The 18,280-nt window shown below is 35.3% G+C and overlaps 1 protein-coding gene across 1 annotated transcript in view; it reads left to right on the top strand.

The window, feature by feature from the left end:
• Nucleotides 1-18,280, top strand: part of LOC128868860 (nephrin) — a 265,318-nt gene that overhangs the window by 70,951 nt on the left and 176,087 nt on the right. Inside the window, exon 3 of the mRNA XM_054111405.1 lies at nt 12,115-12,424. Within this exon, the coding sequence (XP_053967380.1) occupies nt 12,322-12,424 (103 nt within the window). The 5' untranslated portion in view covers nt 12,115-12,321. The remainder of the gene's footprint in view (nt 1-12,114; nt 12,425-18,280) is intronic.

Genomic DNA, 18,280 nt, shown 5'->3' with positions numbered 1-18,280 from the left:
CTTAGATCTACTTCAAATTTCGTGCGTATACTTTTGAATATATGTACATTACAAAAATGCAATAAAAAAAATCGATTTTTTTGAAAGTCATAACTGCGTATAACCCCTTAAAAAAAATCCTCACTAACGGATAATATCGTACAAATTATGTCAAAGTTGAAAAAATAGAGAAAAAATAAAAAAAAATCCAAATACTTCCGTCTACAGTCTCGTCAGTTGTCATTTCAGAAAAATTGTCAACACACTGTCAAAAAGGTTTGTTTTTGTTCTTTCGAACTAAAAAAACAAATTCGAAATCGGATGGAAATTGGCGAAGTTAGGAGTGATTCTTCACATCAACCTACTGAAAAACGGTATTATGGCCATAAAATGAGATTTTGGGGGTGTATTGGAAATTTCTCCTATACCATTTTTCTTAGTTTTTCAAAACCTACAAGTTGTACTAGGTCTCCATAAAAGTATAATTTCACTGTTGCACAGTGTTATTTATGAAATCAAAAATATTTATTCTTAGTCTTGAATTAGTTAGAAAAAAAACAATATTCATACGTTTTATATAAAAATTACACAATGAACGATTTATCTGCTCTCAAGGAACCTTGAATATTTGAATATTTCAGAAGCACTTTACTCATACAGCCAGACGTCTTTACAAAAGTACGCGCAACTACGAGAATATCTATTGTATAGACTTTTTCTTTGCATGTGCCTTAATATCTGGGCTTATAAATAATAACCGCCTAAGTCGAGTATGATTATTTCTTTTTCGCACCACTAGCCCGGACTTGGGATCTCAAACACACTCATAATCTGCATAAACACATTGAAAGCAATTCCTAGTAAAACCGATAAACGATACATTGAGATGAAGGCAGAATTATGAAGGTCTTAAACGAAAAAATTGTATGTTGAAATAACTAATTTTTACTGCCACGTTCGAAAAATAGTTCTTTTAATTTGCTTTCATGGGATCACTGTGGTCTACAGTTGAAAGTTAAAAAAGAATTGAGAAAACTTCAAAACTAGAAAACTCTCCAACACCTCTTTTTGAGACTAAAGCGGAACCGAATGGAATTTCAGCCATTTTTAGATATCAATGTTCCGCCGAATCCGAACCAAATCGAATATTTTGTTGCTCTCTTTCTTTTTAGCACCTCATATTGAAGATGAAGCCTGCATTAGTCTTAGCAAATATCCACCCTAATCCACTCTTTGTCCACTAACAGTCGAAAGAATGTAAGCAAAAAGTGTAAATTTTTCAGTAGACTTGCTCTTTTTTTCATACAAGTGAATGCAAATGGGCCCATAAGCTGAATCTACTTTCGCCACAACTTTGTAACGGTACTTCGTAGGGTTCTAAATTCTGACAGCTTTTGGGTGTGGTGATAAGTTACCGTTTTCTATTAAGAGCAGAAAATAAAATATTTTATAGCTTACGCGCTTTTGGCGATTAGGGCGTGATTTGTTTAAAGTTCACTAGAAAACTAGTGAAAATCTCAACCATCCAGCAGTGTTTTTGTTGGCTTCTGCATAATGCGCTATTTAGCTGTATTTGTTGTTTTTTCTTGATATTTTTTTTTTGTGTTTTGGTCTTTTCTTCAAAAAAGTATGTGTCGTTTAAATATGTAATTTTCGACTTATGCGGTTATTGCTCATGCCTTTAGTTGTAAATTACGAAAATAAACAGCAAAACAATTATTTTGAAGACCATAACTGTGTACACATTAAATATCAATACCTTAAATATCAATTTAACATTTTTAACTCTCTCAGTGTGCTTCCGCATCACTGCTAACCTCCTATTCTGCTCATGCAAGCGACACAAGATTACCTTCGACAAGTAAGCTTCTCTTTCTACACAGCACTCAGCTGATTTAATGCTCGTAAAACCATTTACATCTGCAAATCCCACGCACTGCTACGCTGCTTACATTTTTCCCCTACTACACTCGTCTCCCATTTCCGTTCTCGTACGCAACTGTTCCTACCTGCACTTAACTATCTAGCGCATGTTTTAACCTACATACATACATACGCACTGCGTTCACTTCTTTGTCTTCCTCAAGTACCCTTTCCCGCCATTACTTTTCGTGTGTTGTTTTATTTCCGCATTTCCGATTCGTACCTTCCTTTTTCTAATCCTATTTGACTATCGACATTATCACCATTCTCGGGCGCCTCCTGCCATCCCTCAATAACACTTAAATACGCGTTTGGATGTGTGTATATACTTCTCTTTACGATTCGAGCTTAGCTTTGTGTTGCTTGTTATCGCCTTAGTTGGCTTCTGGTTTTGTGGCTTTTAACTGCTCGTTGACCTCGTGTTGTTATCCTGTTTGCTATTTATGTGTTTGTGTGTGCGGTGTGCTTTTTTAAAGATGGTTGCCATTTACACGGACTAGCTGGTTGTTATTTTTTCATTGCTATCATTTGCCCACTATTCGTTTAGTTGTTGTTCTTTTTGCGTGTGTCCGTTGTTTATCCTTTAGCTTGCCATTATTTTCACCTTTGGTTAGTTTGTTCCTTTGTGTTGTTGTTTTTTTATAGTATTTACGCTGTTGTTTTGTCTCACACTTACTGCGCTGCATGGTTTTCACTAGAATTTGCTTTGCTTTTGGGTTTTTTTCTGGTATTCGAATACCCCTTTGTTCTACTACTTTCACAATATTTGCTTTGACCGCATTTTAACATGACCGATGATGATAGTGGTGGTGCCGTTGCTGTTCTTTGTATTAATTAGGAGTCATGTAGATAAGCAAGATTAGACGTTGTTACGGGTAAATTATGGTTGCTGGCTGAATAAGTATTGAGAGTTGATATGTTTGTACTTTGTGAGTAATTGGCAGTGATTTAGAGAGAAGATAGAGAGATAAGTAGTGAGATAGAGGATTTACCTATTATATATATATATAATTGGCGCATACACCCTTTTTGGGTGTTTGGCCGAGCTCCTCCCCCTTCCAAAAATAGAGGGACGTACAGTTTCAAGCCGACTCCGAAGGGCAGAGTTTTATGAGGAGATTTTTCATGGCAGAAATACACTCGGAGGCTTGCCATTGTTTGCCGAGGGGCGGCCACTATTAGAAAAAACGTTTTCTTAATTGTGGTGTTTCACCGAGACTCGAACCTACGTTCTCTCTGTGAATTCCGAATGGTGGTCACGCACCAACCCATTCGGCTACGGCGGCCTATTATGGATATACGGATATACTTATTAAAAAAAGTTATATTGTTATTGAATTTAGTGCAACAAAGTGCGAGTTGCAAATAACTAGAAAATACCGTTAATTTTTGACAATTTTTTGATGTTGACTGCGCCTTTTTCATCCATTTCAAAAATTTCAAGCACTTGTATGGAAGAAAAGGCAAAAAGAAATTGCCAAAAATCAAGGGTATTTCGTACTAAATTGCAATTTATACCTTGCGGGACTAAGATTTAATGAGCTATCAAACTGCATACCCGGAAAATTTCTAAAAATTCTGGTTAAGAAGTTGCGAGTTTTGAAACATTTTCAGAAGTTTGTAATTTTGCCCATACAACGTTGTTGCTGTAGTTGTTTTAGTATATTTTTTATAGAAAATTAGTGGTGTGTTTCTAATTTTACAAACATACTCAGTCCTAAAGTGCCATACTATCTGTACAGCTATTCGCTTTTGACAGTTTAATTCCATTATTCTCACTAATATTTATGCGCCATGCCTTCTGTAGCCAGTCCCGACTGCCTTGTTGAGAGTCTAATAAATGACTAGTCATTTTTCAGTTTAATAATTGAATGTTGCACATGAAAGCAAAATAGACGTCCGCCCTTTCCCAACAAGTAGAACAAACCATGTTTACATACATACATACACATAGGTGCACATGTGCCAGCCAACCTCCCCAGTGCTTAACATACTCTCATCAACCTAAATCGTCAAATCACCAGGTTACTAACCACATTTTTGCTATTAACTTGCCTTGTTTCACTATGCGAGTAAGCGACTAATGTAAATGTGTAGCTTTAGTGCCCCATAAATACCTGCTTGCTTTTTTTGTTGTATTTGCACACACTCTTACATACACTTGTCTATGTGAAGTTGGTTTAAACGCGATATGAAAATGATCCACAATATATTGAAATGCGTTAACTGTGGCCGTGGGCGGCTATTGAATTTTTGGCGGGTGTGTGATGGCAGCCTTAGGATCAAAATTGTTGGTGATGAAGTAGATATTCAGCGGATATTCAATTCTTGAAGTATATACTTATCACCATGCGCTGTAATTACTTCCTTTCTAAGGCACAAGTGTAGTTGATATGTTGAATAATAGATCGTTAGGGTTAGAGTGATTAGAATACGCAGTGAAAGATACAATCATCTATTACATTTAAACTCACATTCGGGTATCTAACTGCTAGCTATGAAACTTATAATAAAAAAGTAATAGGAAAGCCAAGTTGAACATTTCGAATATATGAGCTAAGCTATATTCCTCTCCGAACTTCGAACTTCAAACTAAAACTTCATCGACAAATACTAGGACGATCAGAAAGCGAGGGGCATCTATTATTCCAAGCTCCCAACAATTTGTTTTGCTTTACCCTGTAGGTATTGTTAGTTCAATGAGCTATTCTCCGAATGGAAACCCATTTCTGATAAGAGCTGACAGCTCTTTGTTATGAAGCTTTTCCCTAATTGAACAATAGCTTACATCTGTGAAAACGCTTTCATAAAAGTTGTTCCAAAAGTTTTTGTAGACTAATGTTTAAGTTCTGGCTATTCTTAGTCGGATATTAATCCGCGGAGTTCGGGTGTTGAGCCGACAGACATGGGTATAAAATATGGTATCCTAAGGCAATCATCCAAAAGTGATAGTTAATACGTTTGCTGCTTTCAAAATGAAAACAATAAAGAATGAATCTACGAAAAGTTAAGAAATTGGTCATTAACAGACAAAAGAGTGAATATATTATATAAATATACGTATACAAATTTTTAATTTTAGTCCAAGTGGAGATCTACGAGCTTTTTGCGCAAAGTAAACATTAATAAAAATATGTAGTATAGTAGGCTTTTCAAAAAACGTATTGTACTAAAATAAGAAGCTTTCGGCTGCTAACTTACAGGAGGTTTTAAGTCTTACTAAAGCTCCTGTGTGCTCAATAAAACAAGTACGGCTAACGGTTTTATATATTGTATTATATGAAAGCTTTTAATATCAAATAAGAAATTATATTAATGCTTACGCCTTGGAAAAGCTAATCAAAAAGAATGAGCTATAAGGTGGATATTTGGTGAAAACTACCAAAGCTGAACAAATCTCCCACTATTCAAAGCTTTAATGCAAAATTGCTTTGACTCTATTTCACAAATGCGCCTAAAAAACTATTTGCCTTTCACAGGTGGCATGAAGCTGTAGGTAAATTCATTTGTGGAGGAGAATTTTCTCCAAATATCAGTTATATTATACTTAAATATATTATCAAAAAAATGCATGTTTTTATTAGTGCTTACGTTTCAAAAGCTCAATAAAAATGTAAGCATGTAGCTGGAAGTTTGATGAAAGCTATTGAATTTAGTGAAAGCTGTTAAAGCTGCTTTGTGCTCAAATTTAAAGCTTCAAATTCAAAATATTCAATTTTTATTTTAGAAGAGCTTGAAGGTGATTTGGCTTAGTTTAGGTTTAGTTAACTTAGCTGATTGCGAATGAACCAGAACTGGTCTCTTGCATTGGCAAGATTTGGGCCTACAAATCCGAACAATTCAGCAGCGTAAAGATATACATTTCTAATAAGACTTTCACGTATGCTGTGCCTATTTCAAAAATAATCTTTGTTAGCCATAAATAAGTGGAGGAATTTTTAGTGTTATTATAATTTTAGTATCCAGGGCATTTTATTTTTATTTTATTATAGTTCCGTTTCCTAAATTTGTGAAACCCATTTTTATTTTAACTGTTTGAAAATTTAAAAACGATGCGGTCAAATTAGTTACTAAAAGACATTTACTAAACTTTCATTGGGCTTTCAACTCTCACTTCCAATTTAAAAAGAAAATTCGATGAAAACGAAAAATGGTGCAAATACCGTTAACCCATATCAAACAGTCAAACTATTTCGTAATTCAACATTTAAACTGACATTCATAGCCAGCAACTAAAAAGTAGAATACCCAATTCGCCCACATACTCCACCATCACTCTTCCTCTGTGCACAAACAAACAAACATCAACAAGCAACACAAACGTTCCAAACCAAAATTGTATCGTCAGCTGTTAGGTCGTAAGTAAATACTTCCGCTAGAATGTTGGCATTTATCTAAAATGTCACATAAATTAGTTTAGCCGTCAATGCGAATTGTTTTACGACTATAGGCTAAGGAAATTTAAGTAGGTAACCAAGTTTTTCTTACTTCCCATTTCCTTGTTTTCCCATCTTTAGTTTTTTCCTGTTTTTATATTCTTTCTGCATCTATTTTTCCTGCTGTCAAATCCTTTTGCATCAAAACTTTTACGCCCACAAAGCGTTGCTAGGGGAAATGTAGCGCCACATCGAACACCGAAAGTGTATTAGACCTAAAGTGTGGAGCTTAAGCTAAGGAGGGGAGGGGAGAGAAAGTGAGGGATGTTAGAGATCGACTATACAAGTTGGCAGTCTATGCAATAAATGTCAGAAACTTATCGCCTGAGAATATTTGTCGGGCAGAAAACTATCACCCAAACAAAATAAAACAATGAGTATCTGCCGGGTGAAGAAGAACAAGAAGCGAGTGATGAAGAAAGTATAACAATGCGTACAAAAAAAAATGTGGAAAAACTACAATTGTACTAACAAAACATATAGTATACAATACAAAATGCGAAGAAATAACTGCGTTAAATCCTTTCCAGCTGAATATTCAATTACTATTGTATATACAAGGTGGCGTAGAATTAATCATCCAATTTGGTTTTTGAGTGACTTTTTCTCTTCCTCTTGAGACTCTCTGGAGACTTTCTTAGTTTTATATAAGGTGGCGCAAAATTAATCCTCCACATTTTTTTACTAAATACTAATTTTAACAAGCCTCTCTGGATACTCTCTTAGTTTTATATATGGTGGCCGGAATTAATCATCCAATTTGGTTTTTGAATAACTTTTTACTAAACAAAAAAAATTATTTTTAATCTAGGAAATTTCGATCTTTACGCACTCCATTTCTTGTCTGCTTGTAAACATCAGCTCTCTGGTTCCCAAATGTGAAATACAATTGACTTGCGACGCCAATTGCAAAAATTATACATTCTCCAATAGGCGGACTAATTTTGCGCCACCTTGTAGTAGAGCATTTCGGTTGTACGCTTACTTTATGCTCTCAAAGTGCCAATGCATTGTATATGTATGCAGTGTAAGAGGCATATGCGCAATCTTGTCATTCTGATTGTCTTGCCGTTTATTTCTTTGCCTATTTTTTATTCATCTGGGATTATCAGCTCTCTTTTAGAAAGCAAGCTATTTCGGCTGCACCTTCTAGTCTTATTTTTATACACGGAACAAAAATTTGGCTAACACAATTTTTTTATTACTTTTTGAGTGGTCTCGAATTGCAGCGGTGTCGCTAAATTTTTGATACAATTTCTCAAATAAAATTAACGATTTTTTTAAATATAAAAATGTCTTATTTCTCGAAGCTTTTGCTGCATGTAAATATTTATTTGTACAGGACCGGTTAGGTAAATCTTGAAAATATTTTGGGTGTCCTGCTTCAGTACGTTAGGCACAAAATTGCTGCTATATAAATATATATTTCTGTTGTATTATTTTCTGATTCACTGTAGATTTTGGAAGAGAATGCTGGTGCAGCAACGAGTTAGGATAGGAGATACTTGAATGATCTCGCGTCGGAAAAAGGCATAAGGAGCTGACTACGTGATGTCAATAAAAAGAATAACACAAATTTATAGTATTGTCAGATACCCTGACTGAGGCCGCAAAGATATGTCTTCTCATCGGGCAAGTCAATAAAGACTTAAGTTGTCTTAATTCTACAGCAACACTTCCTAGCACTGGTTGCCGGATTTGCCAATTACTAAGTTGAAGTAAAGGCTAACGCAAGGTTTTATAAAACTCGGGGCACTCTAAAGATCACCATGGAAGGGATGACCACATGCAGAAGAAAAGAATTGGCTTCAAACTCGTCTAAAATCAAATAGTCGGTTACCAATCAAGGCGCGAATAAGAAAGGCGCGCCACTTTGAAGCCAGTTGAGGCCGTCACATGAATGAAATATTTGCAAAAATAATGTTAAAGTTTTTTTCTTTCTGAGACTGAAATCGAGTTTTGCTCATTTTATTTAAATTTTAGAAATATATCAACCCTTGACTCACCCTGTATTCGCAACACAACGCTTACTGTGTTTATGAAACATATTTAACTGCACACATTTTTATTTGTTTTATAAAGTTTCAAAACAGTTTACCAAGCACGCACTAACTTTTGTCTCTCTGCCTAGAATAAACAGCCATTCATATCCTTTACACTGCGCTAGAAAAAATTTGAAGGCGCTTGCACGCTAAACGCCATACACAGCAAACTACTCTCTCTCCGCCACGATTTGTACAACTAAAATTAATTAACTAATTTAATATTGAAATGCATAGACCGGCAGGACAATGTTCCCACTGTAAAAATGCCAGAGAAAGGGGGCGAGGTTTCATGTAGAACATGAAAAAGCTATTTTTGTTATCTCTGCAACGATTTCAGGTCGAGCAGACATTAATGGAATAGCTGTAGTGAAATATTTGTGTGTAGATTTGAATAACATCCCTAGAGTCAATGACAGCAGCGCAACAGATACGGCAAAGGCAGCCACTCAAAGGAATACAGCGGGAAACTACATCAATTCAAAATGTGGTTATTTGTGCATATGTATGCGTGCGTGTTCGTACATTTTATATGTGTACATACATTGTAACTGTAACTGTGTCATTAACACAGTCGCTTTGGTAATTTTACAAGCGTCATACACGCGAGCACAAAAGGATGACTCCACAAATGGGTTCAGGGTCGACAGACAGCGACAGTCGAAAAACATTTAAATGGGAAGGCTGTTGCACAGAGCAGTGGGACTTGAGGCTGAAGTTGACATTTTTTAAATTGAATTGGAATTTTAGAAATCTCACGCTCAAGCAAACCACCAGCTTTGTTAATGAATTTTTGAATTTTCTTAGGTTGGGGAGCAAAAAAGGAGGAACTAACAGTTTTTGTTGCTGTATTACACTCGTACAAACGACGAACGAGCAAAATAAAAGGTAAATAAAAGAATGGAAATTTTCCAAAATTTACTATTTAGTTGTAGCGATGTTTATTCACAAAAGGGTGTGGAGAGATTGTCAATACATACTTTTAATTAAAGTCTGGAAATTATTTGTGTCATAAGGAGATAAAAGGGCGATTATTAACATATTTAATTAAAAGGTTTCACTTCAAAAATGCCATCCTCCATTGAAGCTTAAGTTGAAGTTTGAGCAAACGTACTGAAAACTGATTCGAAATTTTCAAACCATACAATAAACGAAGCTGAATTGAAGAAAAGCATGAATGAGAGCTACGAACGTGCACATCTTCTGTAGATTTTCTAAAGCTGAGATGCACTCATAAACAATTTTTGGTTTAAACTATTTTATTAGAATTTTTGTTATTTAAGGAGTGTGATATGTAAAATGCTGGGGCCCCACATTTGAAAAATTCACCACTCGGCCCCTAAGCAGATAATGGAAAGTAATCGGTTGTATTTTGCGTCTAGACAACTAGTCTCTGAATATTTAAATAGGCCTCTTTGCAATGTCTGCAAGATAAAAAAAGTTATATTTGTGGAAGTAACTGGGTTTCAGTGTTGATGGAAGTAGCTGTGGCAGTATTTTTTGCGCTATAACAACTCAAGAAAAAAAAATATTTTCAGGTATGCTGCTGAAATGTCGGTTCATGGCCCGAAAGTTATGCTGTTTTACCTGGTACATAGACTGGTATCCATATATATACATATAATTGGGGCGTTTACCCTTTTTGGGTGCTTGGCCGAGCTCCTCCTCATATATGTGATGTGCGTCTTTATGTTGTTCCACAAACGGAGGGACCTACAGTTTTTTAAGCCGATTCCGAACGGCAGATATTTTTATAAGGAGCCTTTTCATGGCAGCAATACACTCGGAGGTTTGCCATTGTCTGCCGAGGGGCGACAGCTATTAGAAAAATGTGTTTCTTAATTCTCTCTGTGAATTCCGAATGATAGTCACGCACCAACCCATTCGGCTACGGCGGCCGCCTGACTGGTATCCATAGATGACCATAAATGGTAACTTTTCAGTATATCAAAGGAGCCAGTTACGGAAACAAACTCGTCAACATACCAATATTTGATACCATTATTTTGATATGGCGTAGAAATGTGAGCAATGCGGAACAAAGATGAGGGACCTCCTTTATGCTAAGAGCCTGACAGCTAATAAGATGAGTGTACAATTTTTGTAAAGCTTGTCTATAGTTAAAAACGTGAAAGCAAATCCCTTGCACCGTCTTCACTTTTCACTAATCCAAACGAATATTCGGCTTCCCTGGTATCTTGCACTAGATGATGCTGGTGTAAGAATATTTTTCAAGTTAGAAAAAATAGTTTTAGTACATTTTAGACTTTTTCTTGATTTCGAAAATCAGCTTATCAATTTTTGATTGACCATCCGTTTTCTATAGTAGCACATTTCGGAAGCCTTAATGTGCATTCTTTTTTTTGAGATGTTCGGTCAGTTCCAAAACTTCTTGATTTTTTTTTGATGATTTTTCGCAGTTTTAATGAAAACAGTGGTAACTACAAATTTCGTTTAGCCAACTTTGTAGAAATATTTGTTTTTAGGTTCTGTTTACTTTAATGCACCCTGTATAAATGTACCGAAATACAGTCTTTGATTATAAGCTACTATTGAGTGATTCCATGACAAGTAATCTAAGTATACTGAAAAAAAAATTCCACAATTTTTTTTTAATATTGAGATTTATTCGCTGTTGAAATTTTCGGGTTCAATTTAAGTGGACTGAAAAAATTTCGAAAAAACTTTCGAATTTTGAGATTTATCACCATTGATAAATTTTCGGTGTAGAGTTTTGTGTGGGTAAAATATTTCTGATTTTTTTTTGTATTTATATATAAATATATAATATATTTGTTTTTAACTTTTTTAATATATTTTTAAAATATTATTTTACTTTTTTGTTAAAAACTTTTGGAGAAGCATGTTTTTTTTTATTTTTGAAAAGCAGCTCTCAAATTTTTTTCCTATTTTTTTCATTAATATTTATTAAAAACTATGCTCAGCAATCCCTGAAAGTTTCATAGTAGGATTACATTTCGAGTTATATTCAAATACGCACAGTAAATAAGTGAAGCAGTTAAATATCGAATCAGTGGATCTGCTTGGTAACAAACATAGTGACGCCTCGATCGATTTTTAAACCAGTTACGCACTGCGCTTTACTAAAGTTATGTTTTGCATTGATTTCTCACTGGTTCGCTTATGCCATGTTTTTGTTTTTGTACTCCTAGATGAGTGAGTAGTATACAGAAGACGTTAGATGTTTAATTTTTTTCAGAAACGTTTAAAAGAAATATTCTTATTTAATACATTTATTAGAAAATATTACAAAAACAAAATTTTATTTCAATTCGAAAACTGAGTTTTGGCAGTAAAATACTAAAGTCGAAAGAGCGACCACTACCCGCACAGTCAGCCTCCGATTTCAACCTTTGCAGACAACTCCTACAAGAATATACGAGGGGATTATTTTAATTCTGACACTCAAAGCATTGAAGAACTTCTGAAAGGGCGTGATTTACTTTTTTTCTCTTTTGTATCTTTACTAAGAATAGAAAAAAAAAAAGTGAAACAAAATGGCAGCACATTTTCTTACTTTTCTCTGTAACACATTTAGATTTAAGACTCACTAAAAAATAAAGAATACAAATTCCTATTAAATGATTGCAAATAAAAAAATATTTACTATTGAAATTTTTGCCATAACAGCTTCCATGCTTTCATCCACTTCTTTGATATTCATATCTTGCTTTATATTTTAATTTAATTAATTGTCTTTCTTTTACTTTCAGCACTTCTTTGAAACTCTGCGCTGAAGCGAATTTTCTGCTATAACTCTGTATGCGCAGTGGTGTATTTCACGAAAGAAGCATTTAAATATATCTACATTGAAATCTTAAACTTTCAAAAATAGACAAACAGATTTTAATGCTCCAAAACGCGCAAATCCATTTTAGAGATTATTGAAAAACAAAAAGTTAATAATCCGGTGTTGAAAAATGTGTAAAAAACGTGTTGTAGCAGCATTTCTGCTGCTATTACTGGCTGTACTGGGCAGTTATACAACACTGGGGGAACAACATCCAGCGACGGCGGATGAAGGTAAGTGAAAAAATAATATATCAAAAAAAAATTTCACTGTTAGAATAATTAAAGAAATATAAATTTTTAAATAATAGCCTTAATACAATTGTACATTCATACTTGGAGATACAAAAAATTAAAGTAAAAATAATAATAGAAACTTTTGAGCAATGCGTCTCTACCTCAAGCTAATATCTGAGTATACAGGGTTTACACTGTAGAGTTAGATTCTTCTAGCAACGGGTATTTATAGTAGACCCAGATTTTCGACGCTGGTGTAAGTATCAATCATATTTTCTGGTGGCTTCTTTTTTGCACGTTCGCAACTCAAGTCAAACAAACTAGAGCTTTTCCGAAGATATTTTTTGGACGGTGGTAACAACGGTGTAACCCTTGGCCTTACAAACAACCTAACCAGGTGCAAGCCTTGCTCTAAATAGTGAACACTATAAGCTCATCAGAGTACTTCACCTGTCCTCATTTAAATGACACTACTCAACAAAAGTCAACTTTTTACATTACAACAAAGTTTCACTTATAGAATATGGTAAGACGTGTAAGGACTAATATCTATCATTTAACCTTTTTAAAGTCGTTATAAATCTGTGTTTTTTCTATTTTCTTTTAATGGGATGAATAAGATTCATATGTGTAGCAGTTAGGGGGTTAATGTCTTTCGAAAAATTTTGTCTTGTCGTAGTCCTCATACAATTTTTGAGCATATTATCTTAGATGTCAGTTGTGTACTTCGGTTGCCCTTGCGTGATATGGAGCGATTTCTGCCGAGTGCATTTTTCCCATGAAAAAGTTCCGCATAAAAAGCTCTACTGCCGTTCGAAAGGTGTATAAAACTAAAGATCCCTCGATTTGTGGATAAACATCGAGACACACTCTGAGAATAGGAGGAGTGGCTCGGTTAAATAACCGAAACAAAGAATATTGGCCCAAAATTTGTAATCTTTGCTCCACCGTAAAAAAGACTTTACTAAAACTTTGCTCCACGAAATTGCTTTACTCTAAAGTACATCACTCTTTCATTATTAAATGCTCGCTATTCGCAGTGCAGTTATGTACTTGTATAATGTTAATATTTAAAAAGTCAGCTCCGCCACCAACCCACGCAGTGTCCCAAAGAAACCCCTTTCTAACGACTTATTAAATTTCCACGCTATGGAAAAACATTTCTTGCTAAGTGATATCGCTACTTCGTGGGTAAATAATTTCGAATTCTTGGACGATTTTCTCGTTCACATAACCTTTCGCTCCGACGCACAGAGCGCGCCATGGCGCGTACAGCAGAAGAAATTTAATCCGACCAATAATACGTATTTTTTTAAATTATTTCTCTTCACTGGCGTTTGTCGAACATCAATACTTTCCATTTGCACTCACACACACTTTTAAATATGCTTGCACTTATGTATGTACATTAAATCAGATTTTCCGCTTACACTCAAACACAATTCAAACACTTGAGTATATCAGACGAGCTGCGCGCAAATGCATGTGTGTTGTTGGTGTGTCGAATATGAAGGAATGCAAGTTAATACCCGACCAAGCACGAAGAGATGTGATCAAAATATGAAATTTGTATAAGTGAATGGCTGGAATCAGTGCACGAACTGTCCGGGGGCAAAATCACAAACTCTTGAAATGTGCAGCGAATTGTCGATCGAATTGTTGTTGGTGTAATAGGAATACAGACAAGGGGAAACAATCGTGCAAGAAAATCTGGCAAAGTAATTGAAAGTAATCGAAATTTAATCTTATTTAGACACATAATCACATAGTCATGTTGTGGGAATAACAGCGAAAACAACAAGAAATACACACAACAACAGCCACACGAATTCCAAAAACCAACAGTGGGTGGAAACAAATGTTTAACATAATGACAAATATCATTAGTGCACTTACTCCACTCACACAGGCGCTCCTACTGGCACACACACACGCGCATGCATGTGCACCCTGCACTCACGCATAAATATCCAATAAACGAAAAGTGTCGGCACAAATCGATACTTTCAGCAAATTTATTGATATTCCTCGTTTTTCTGCACAGTCAATCAAATTCAACAAACGACATTTTCCTATGCGAGGGGAGAAATTCCAACTGCTCACATCGCCGCGGAAGTGCAGGGTTAGACGGGTGAATAAATCGAATTACATACTTGCACACATACAAAAGTAATCAACACTTTCCGCTTGCAAGTGTCACTAAGTAAGTCAGCATGTGAACGAATGTGTATATGCGAGCGTGTAGATGGGTGAGTGTGTGTGACGAAAATTTATGGAAATCGCAATCAAAGCTGAGCGCGTAGCCGCCCTGAAAAAAAGCGAACATTTTTGCCTTTTTTTCAAGCACTGCGTACATTTCTGAAGCACATAATGAATTTTCGATGTTTTGTAATTCGAAACAGACGTTGAAAAATTGCCGCGAAAAGTGTTGAAAATCAACAAAATAAAAGAACATAGAAACAGAAGTGGGCACGTACATTGGCTTTTCCTTAGAACAAAACTAATTTCTGCTGTAAAAAAACTTCGCTTTACGTTTTCAACGCAGTCTGTTCTAACTTTTCTGGGCACAAAAAAAGAAAACAACACAAAAAACTAAATAAATAAAAAAAGATGAAAAAAATATACCACACGAAATGTGTGCACCCATCCGACCAGAGAATGACTACAAATAATATGTGAACTCATAGCCAAAGCAGCTTGTGCACCACACCAGCATATGCCGTTTCCAAAAACTGTAGTTAGAAATTCTAACGACCTTTGTCTGAAAAGAACTTATTGTGTTTATACAGGGTGTGCCATCTACGTTTGGGGAATTTAACTTAATTCGCCTATACATGCAAGACGAATGCATTTTTTTCAGTTTTTTGTTTGCTTTAGTGTAATATGAATTGAAATTGCAATCACATGCCTTCCACCACTGACCATTACCGTACCGTAACCCATTCTGCCAATCAAATTATCCAGTACATTTTCGCTAGTTCATCATTTTATCTCACCGATTTCAAACGTTGCAATTCTTGAATTATCGCTGCATGATTGGCGGTAACATTTAATCTTAACGACGCTTCATAAAAAGTATTATAAGTGCCAAGCCGTATCTTCTAGGCAACTAATTTTTTATTTTTTTTTTTACTTTATTCAATTTTTAGCTTAGATTGAAAAAGTGTTGTGAGTCTTTTAGTAGAATTTCATGGCAAATACTTTTGTAATACGTTTTAATCAATTATATTCCTCTGTTATTAGTTTTTTTTTATGCGTTTCTCCACGAAAGACACAAACAAGACCCGCCTATTGAGGAGGTTAAAATGTTGTACAAAAATGTTTCTTGCTATCTTTTACATAGAACTGCTGAACATTTCATATAACTAAAATGTGCGAATCACATAGTTTCCTATGCCGATTCACCGCATAAATGCGGAAATGGATGAACACTTTCTAAAACTTAACCCCAAATTAAATTTCGTACTCACCATAGATGTTATTTTAGTTGTCAAAGTCCAAAAAAATCATATGATTCAAATTCCCAAATCTATACTGAGCATCTTGTTGTTATATTGAGCACCCTGTATGCGCATTTTTCTATTTGTTTATAATACTTTGTCGTTACTATTATTTATTTGCATGGGCCGTGGCAGTTGCGCCTACTTTTTCAGACATCAAGTGCTAATGTTTCAATTTTACTTTTCGGTGCTATACAAAAGTTTAACAACACACAAACTTACACTAAACTTACATATTATTCACATATAAACTTACACCAGCTGCATACCCCCTTACTCTCCATTTTATCAAAACACGCACAATCCCTCTCTCTGTGATCCATTTATATCCAGCGCACGCTTTTTGCTCATACTAGTCCTCCTTTCCTCTCCTCACCTGGTATTCTACCACAATTTGTATCTACCACTTGTAGGCGTATATTTAATTTTTTTCTTTTGTCACTCATAGTTGGCGGTTGTGTGGTCGCGCTCAAGTACACGCACTTCAGGTATTGAGTGCCGCTTTAATGCTTACTTCACGCCTTACTCGTTTAATCCAAACAAAGCTGTATGGAAGTTCGAAAATTATACAATTTCCTACTTCTGAAACAATATCTGTAATCATAAATCCGTCGAAAGCACTTATGTGTGGCCCATAAATGCGGTTTATAAGTGAATCGGTGTGTGTGGAAGTTTATAAGCAGAGTGCTGAGAGGTGGAACGAATTGCTCTAATAAAGTGATATTCTAATTAAATAATAGTCGTGCAAACAAACATTGAGCAAAACAATTGAACAAAAAAAAAACACTAAGCGAATAACACCGTGTAACAAAAAAACAATCTACATCCACTTACAGAAGATCTGGCACAACTGCAAATTTTGAAAATCACGCAACTTTGTAAATTTCCATTCACATTCATTCATCTAAGCGTATTTCTGGTATTAAATTTACTTTCAAAAATATCGTTTTTTACAAAATCTATTTGATCAAATAAACCGTAGAGATATGCCTGTATAGTGGAAAAGTGAAATTTATAAAAGTTAAAAAAGGTGAAAAGAGAGAAAAAGGCAGGGAAAATCGCAAATGTTAAACCAAGTAGAAAGTTGTACCGATCTGAATCAGATTAGATCAAAGGTGCGCCGTTTTATTTGAAAACGGAACAGAAATTTCATATCTCACCAGCCCTCACCGCTGTTGGTAAAAAACTTGGCAGCTCATTTTCAAAAGCCGCCTTGGGGCCAGTACCATAACCAGTTTTTCTAAATGCTTGAAAAGGTGATAATTACTTATTGCTAGATATGGTTTATATAGCGAATGCGATAGATCCTCCCTCTACGAAACGTGAGAGCTCGCATTGTCTTGGTGAAGGAAGATTCGTCTTCGGTGGTTGGTTTTCCTTAATTATCCTAAACTTCTGGCAAACAAATGGTTGTGTACTACACAGAATTGACTGTATTAAGTTTCTCTAGTGGTATAGTTGACCAGATTTTCCGAAATTGCTTTGAGGTTCGTCCGCCAAAAACTTTTCTTGGATTATGCTCGATTTGGAACACCCACAGTGTTGACTGCTGTTTTGTTTCCGGCTCATGCGCGTAGATCCAAGACTCGACACCTATTACGATATCATGGATGTGCTTTGCATCTTCGCGACTGAAATTCTTAAACATTTTTTTATACCAATCGTCAAATTATGCGGTATCCAACGGGAGCAAATCTTCTTGACGCCTAAATTTTCAAGCAATATTGGTTTTAAGGTGGTGTCACTAATACCCTAGAATGCCTCTATATCGCGATGTGATGGCATGATGATTTTGCGTTATCAGATGACCCACAGCACCGATTCTTTCTGGTACTATGCGCGTTTCCATTTCATCCTGCAAGGATCGACGACCAAATTGGAATTCGTTGTACTAGCGTTTTATAGCAGCAAAGTGTGGTGCTCCAACGCTAAAAGTTCAAGTAGATTGATCAATGCACTCCTGCTCCGAAAATCTACGTTGAAAATCGTAATAAAACATCGCATGGGCGAGATGATATTTTCAATTTACTGAAAAAAAACACAAATAAAACTCGTAAGAGAAAACGTTATATGCAAGTTTATGCTTAAAAATGGTAAGCTTTTCGTTAAAAATATAGAATTACAGCTCATCGGAGTTATAGTTGCAAAAGCGTAAAATATAACAGGCAGCCCTCGTACTTTTGCAGTTGAAACAAATGAGATTTCATTACGAAACAAGCGATGCACTTTCGAAAAACTTTACTTTTACCCATTTTAAGTGAAAAAAGCTAATGAATTATGAATTGGGCAAATATTTGCGAAATTCTGGCTGATTGCCCACATTAACTTACTCAAATCGGTTTACGCATTTTTT

This window comes from Anastrepha ludens, chromosome 6, assembly GCF_028408465.1.
Source record: "Anastrepha ludens isolate Willacy chromosome 6, idAnaLude1.1, whole genome shotgun sequence".
Taxonomy (NCBI): domain Eukaryota; kingdom Metazoa; phylum Arthropoda; class Insecta; order Diptera; family Tephritidae; genus Anastrepha; species Anastrepha ludens.
The sequence above is the reverse complement of the archived record's forward strand: the minus strand, read 5'-3'. Positions and strand labels throughout refer to the sequence as shown.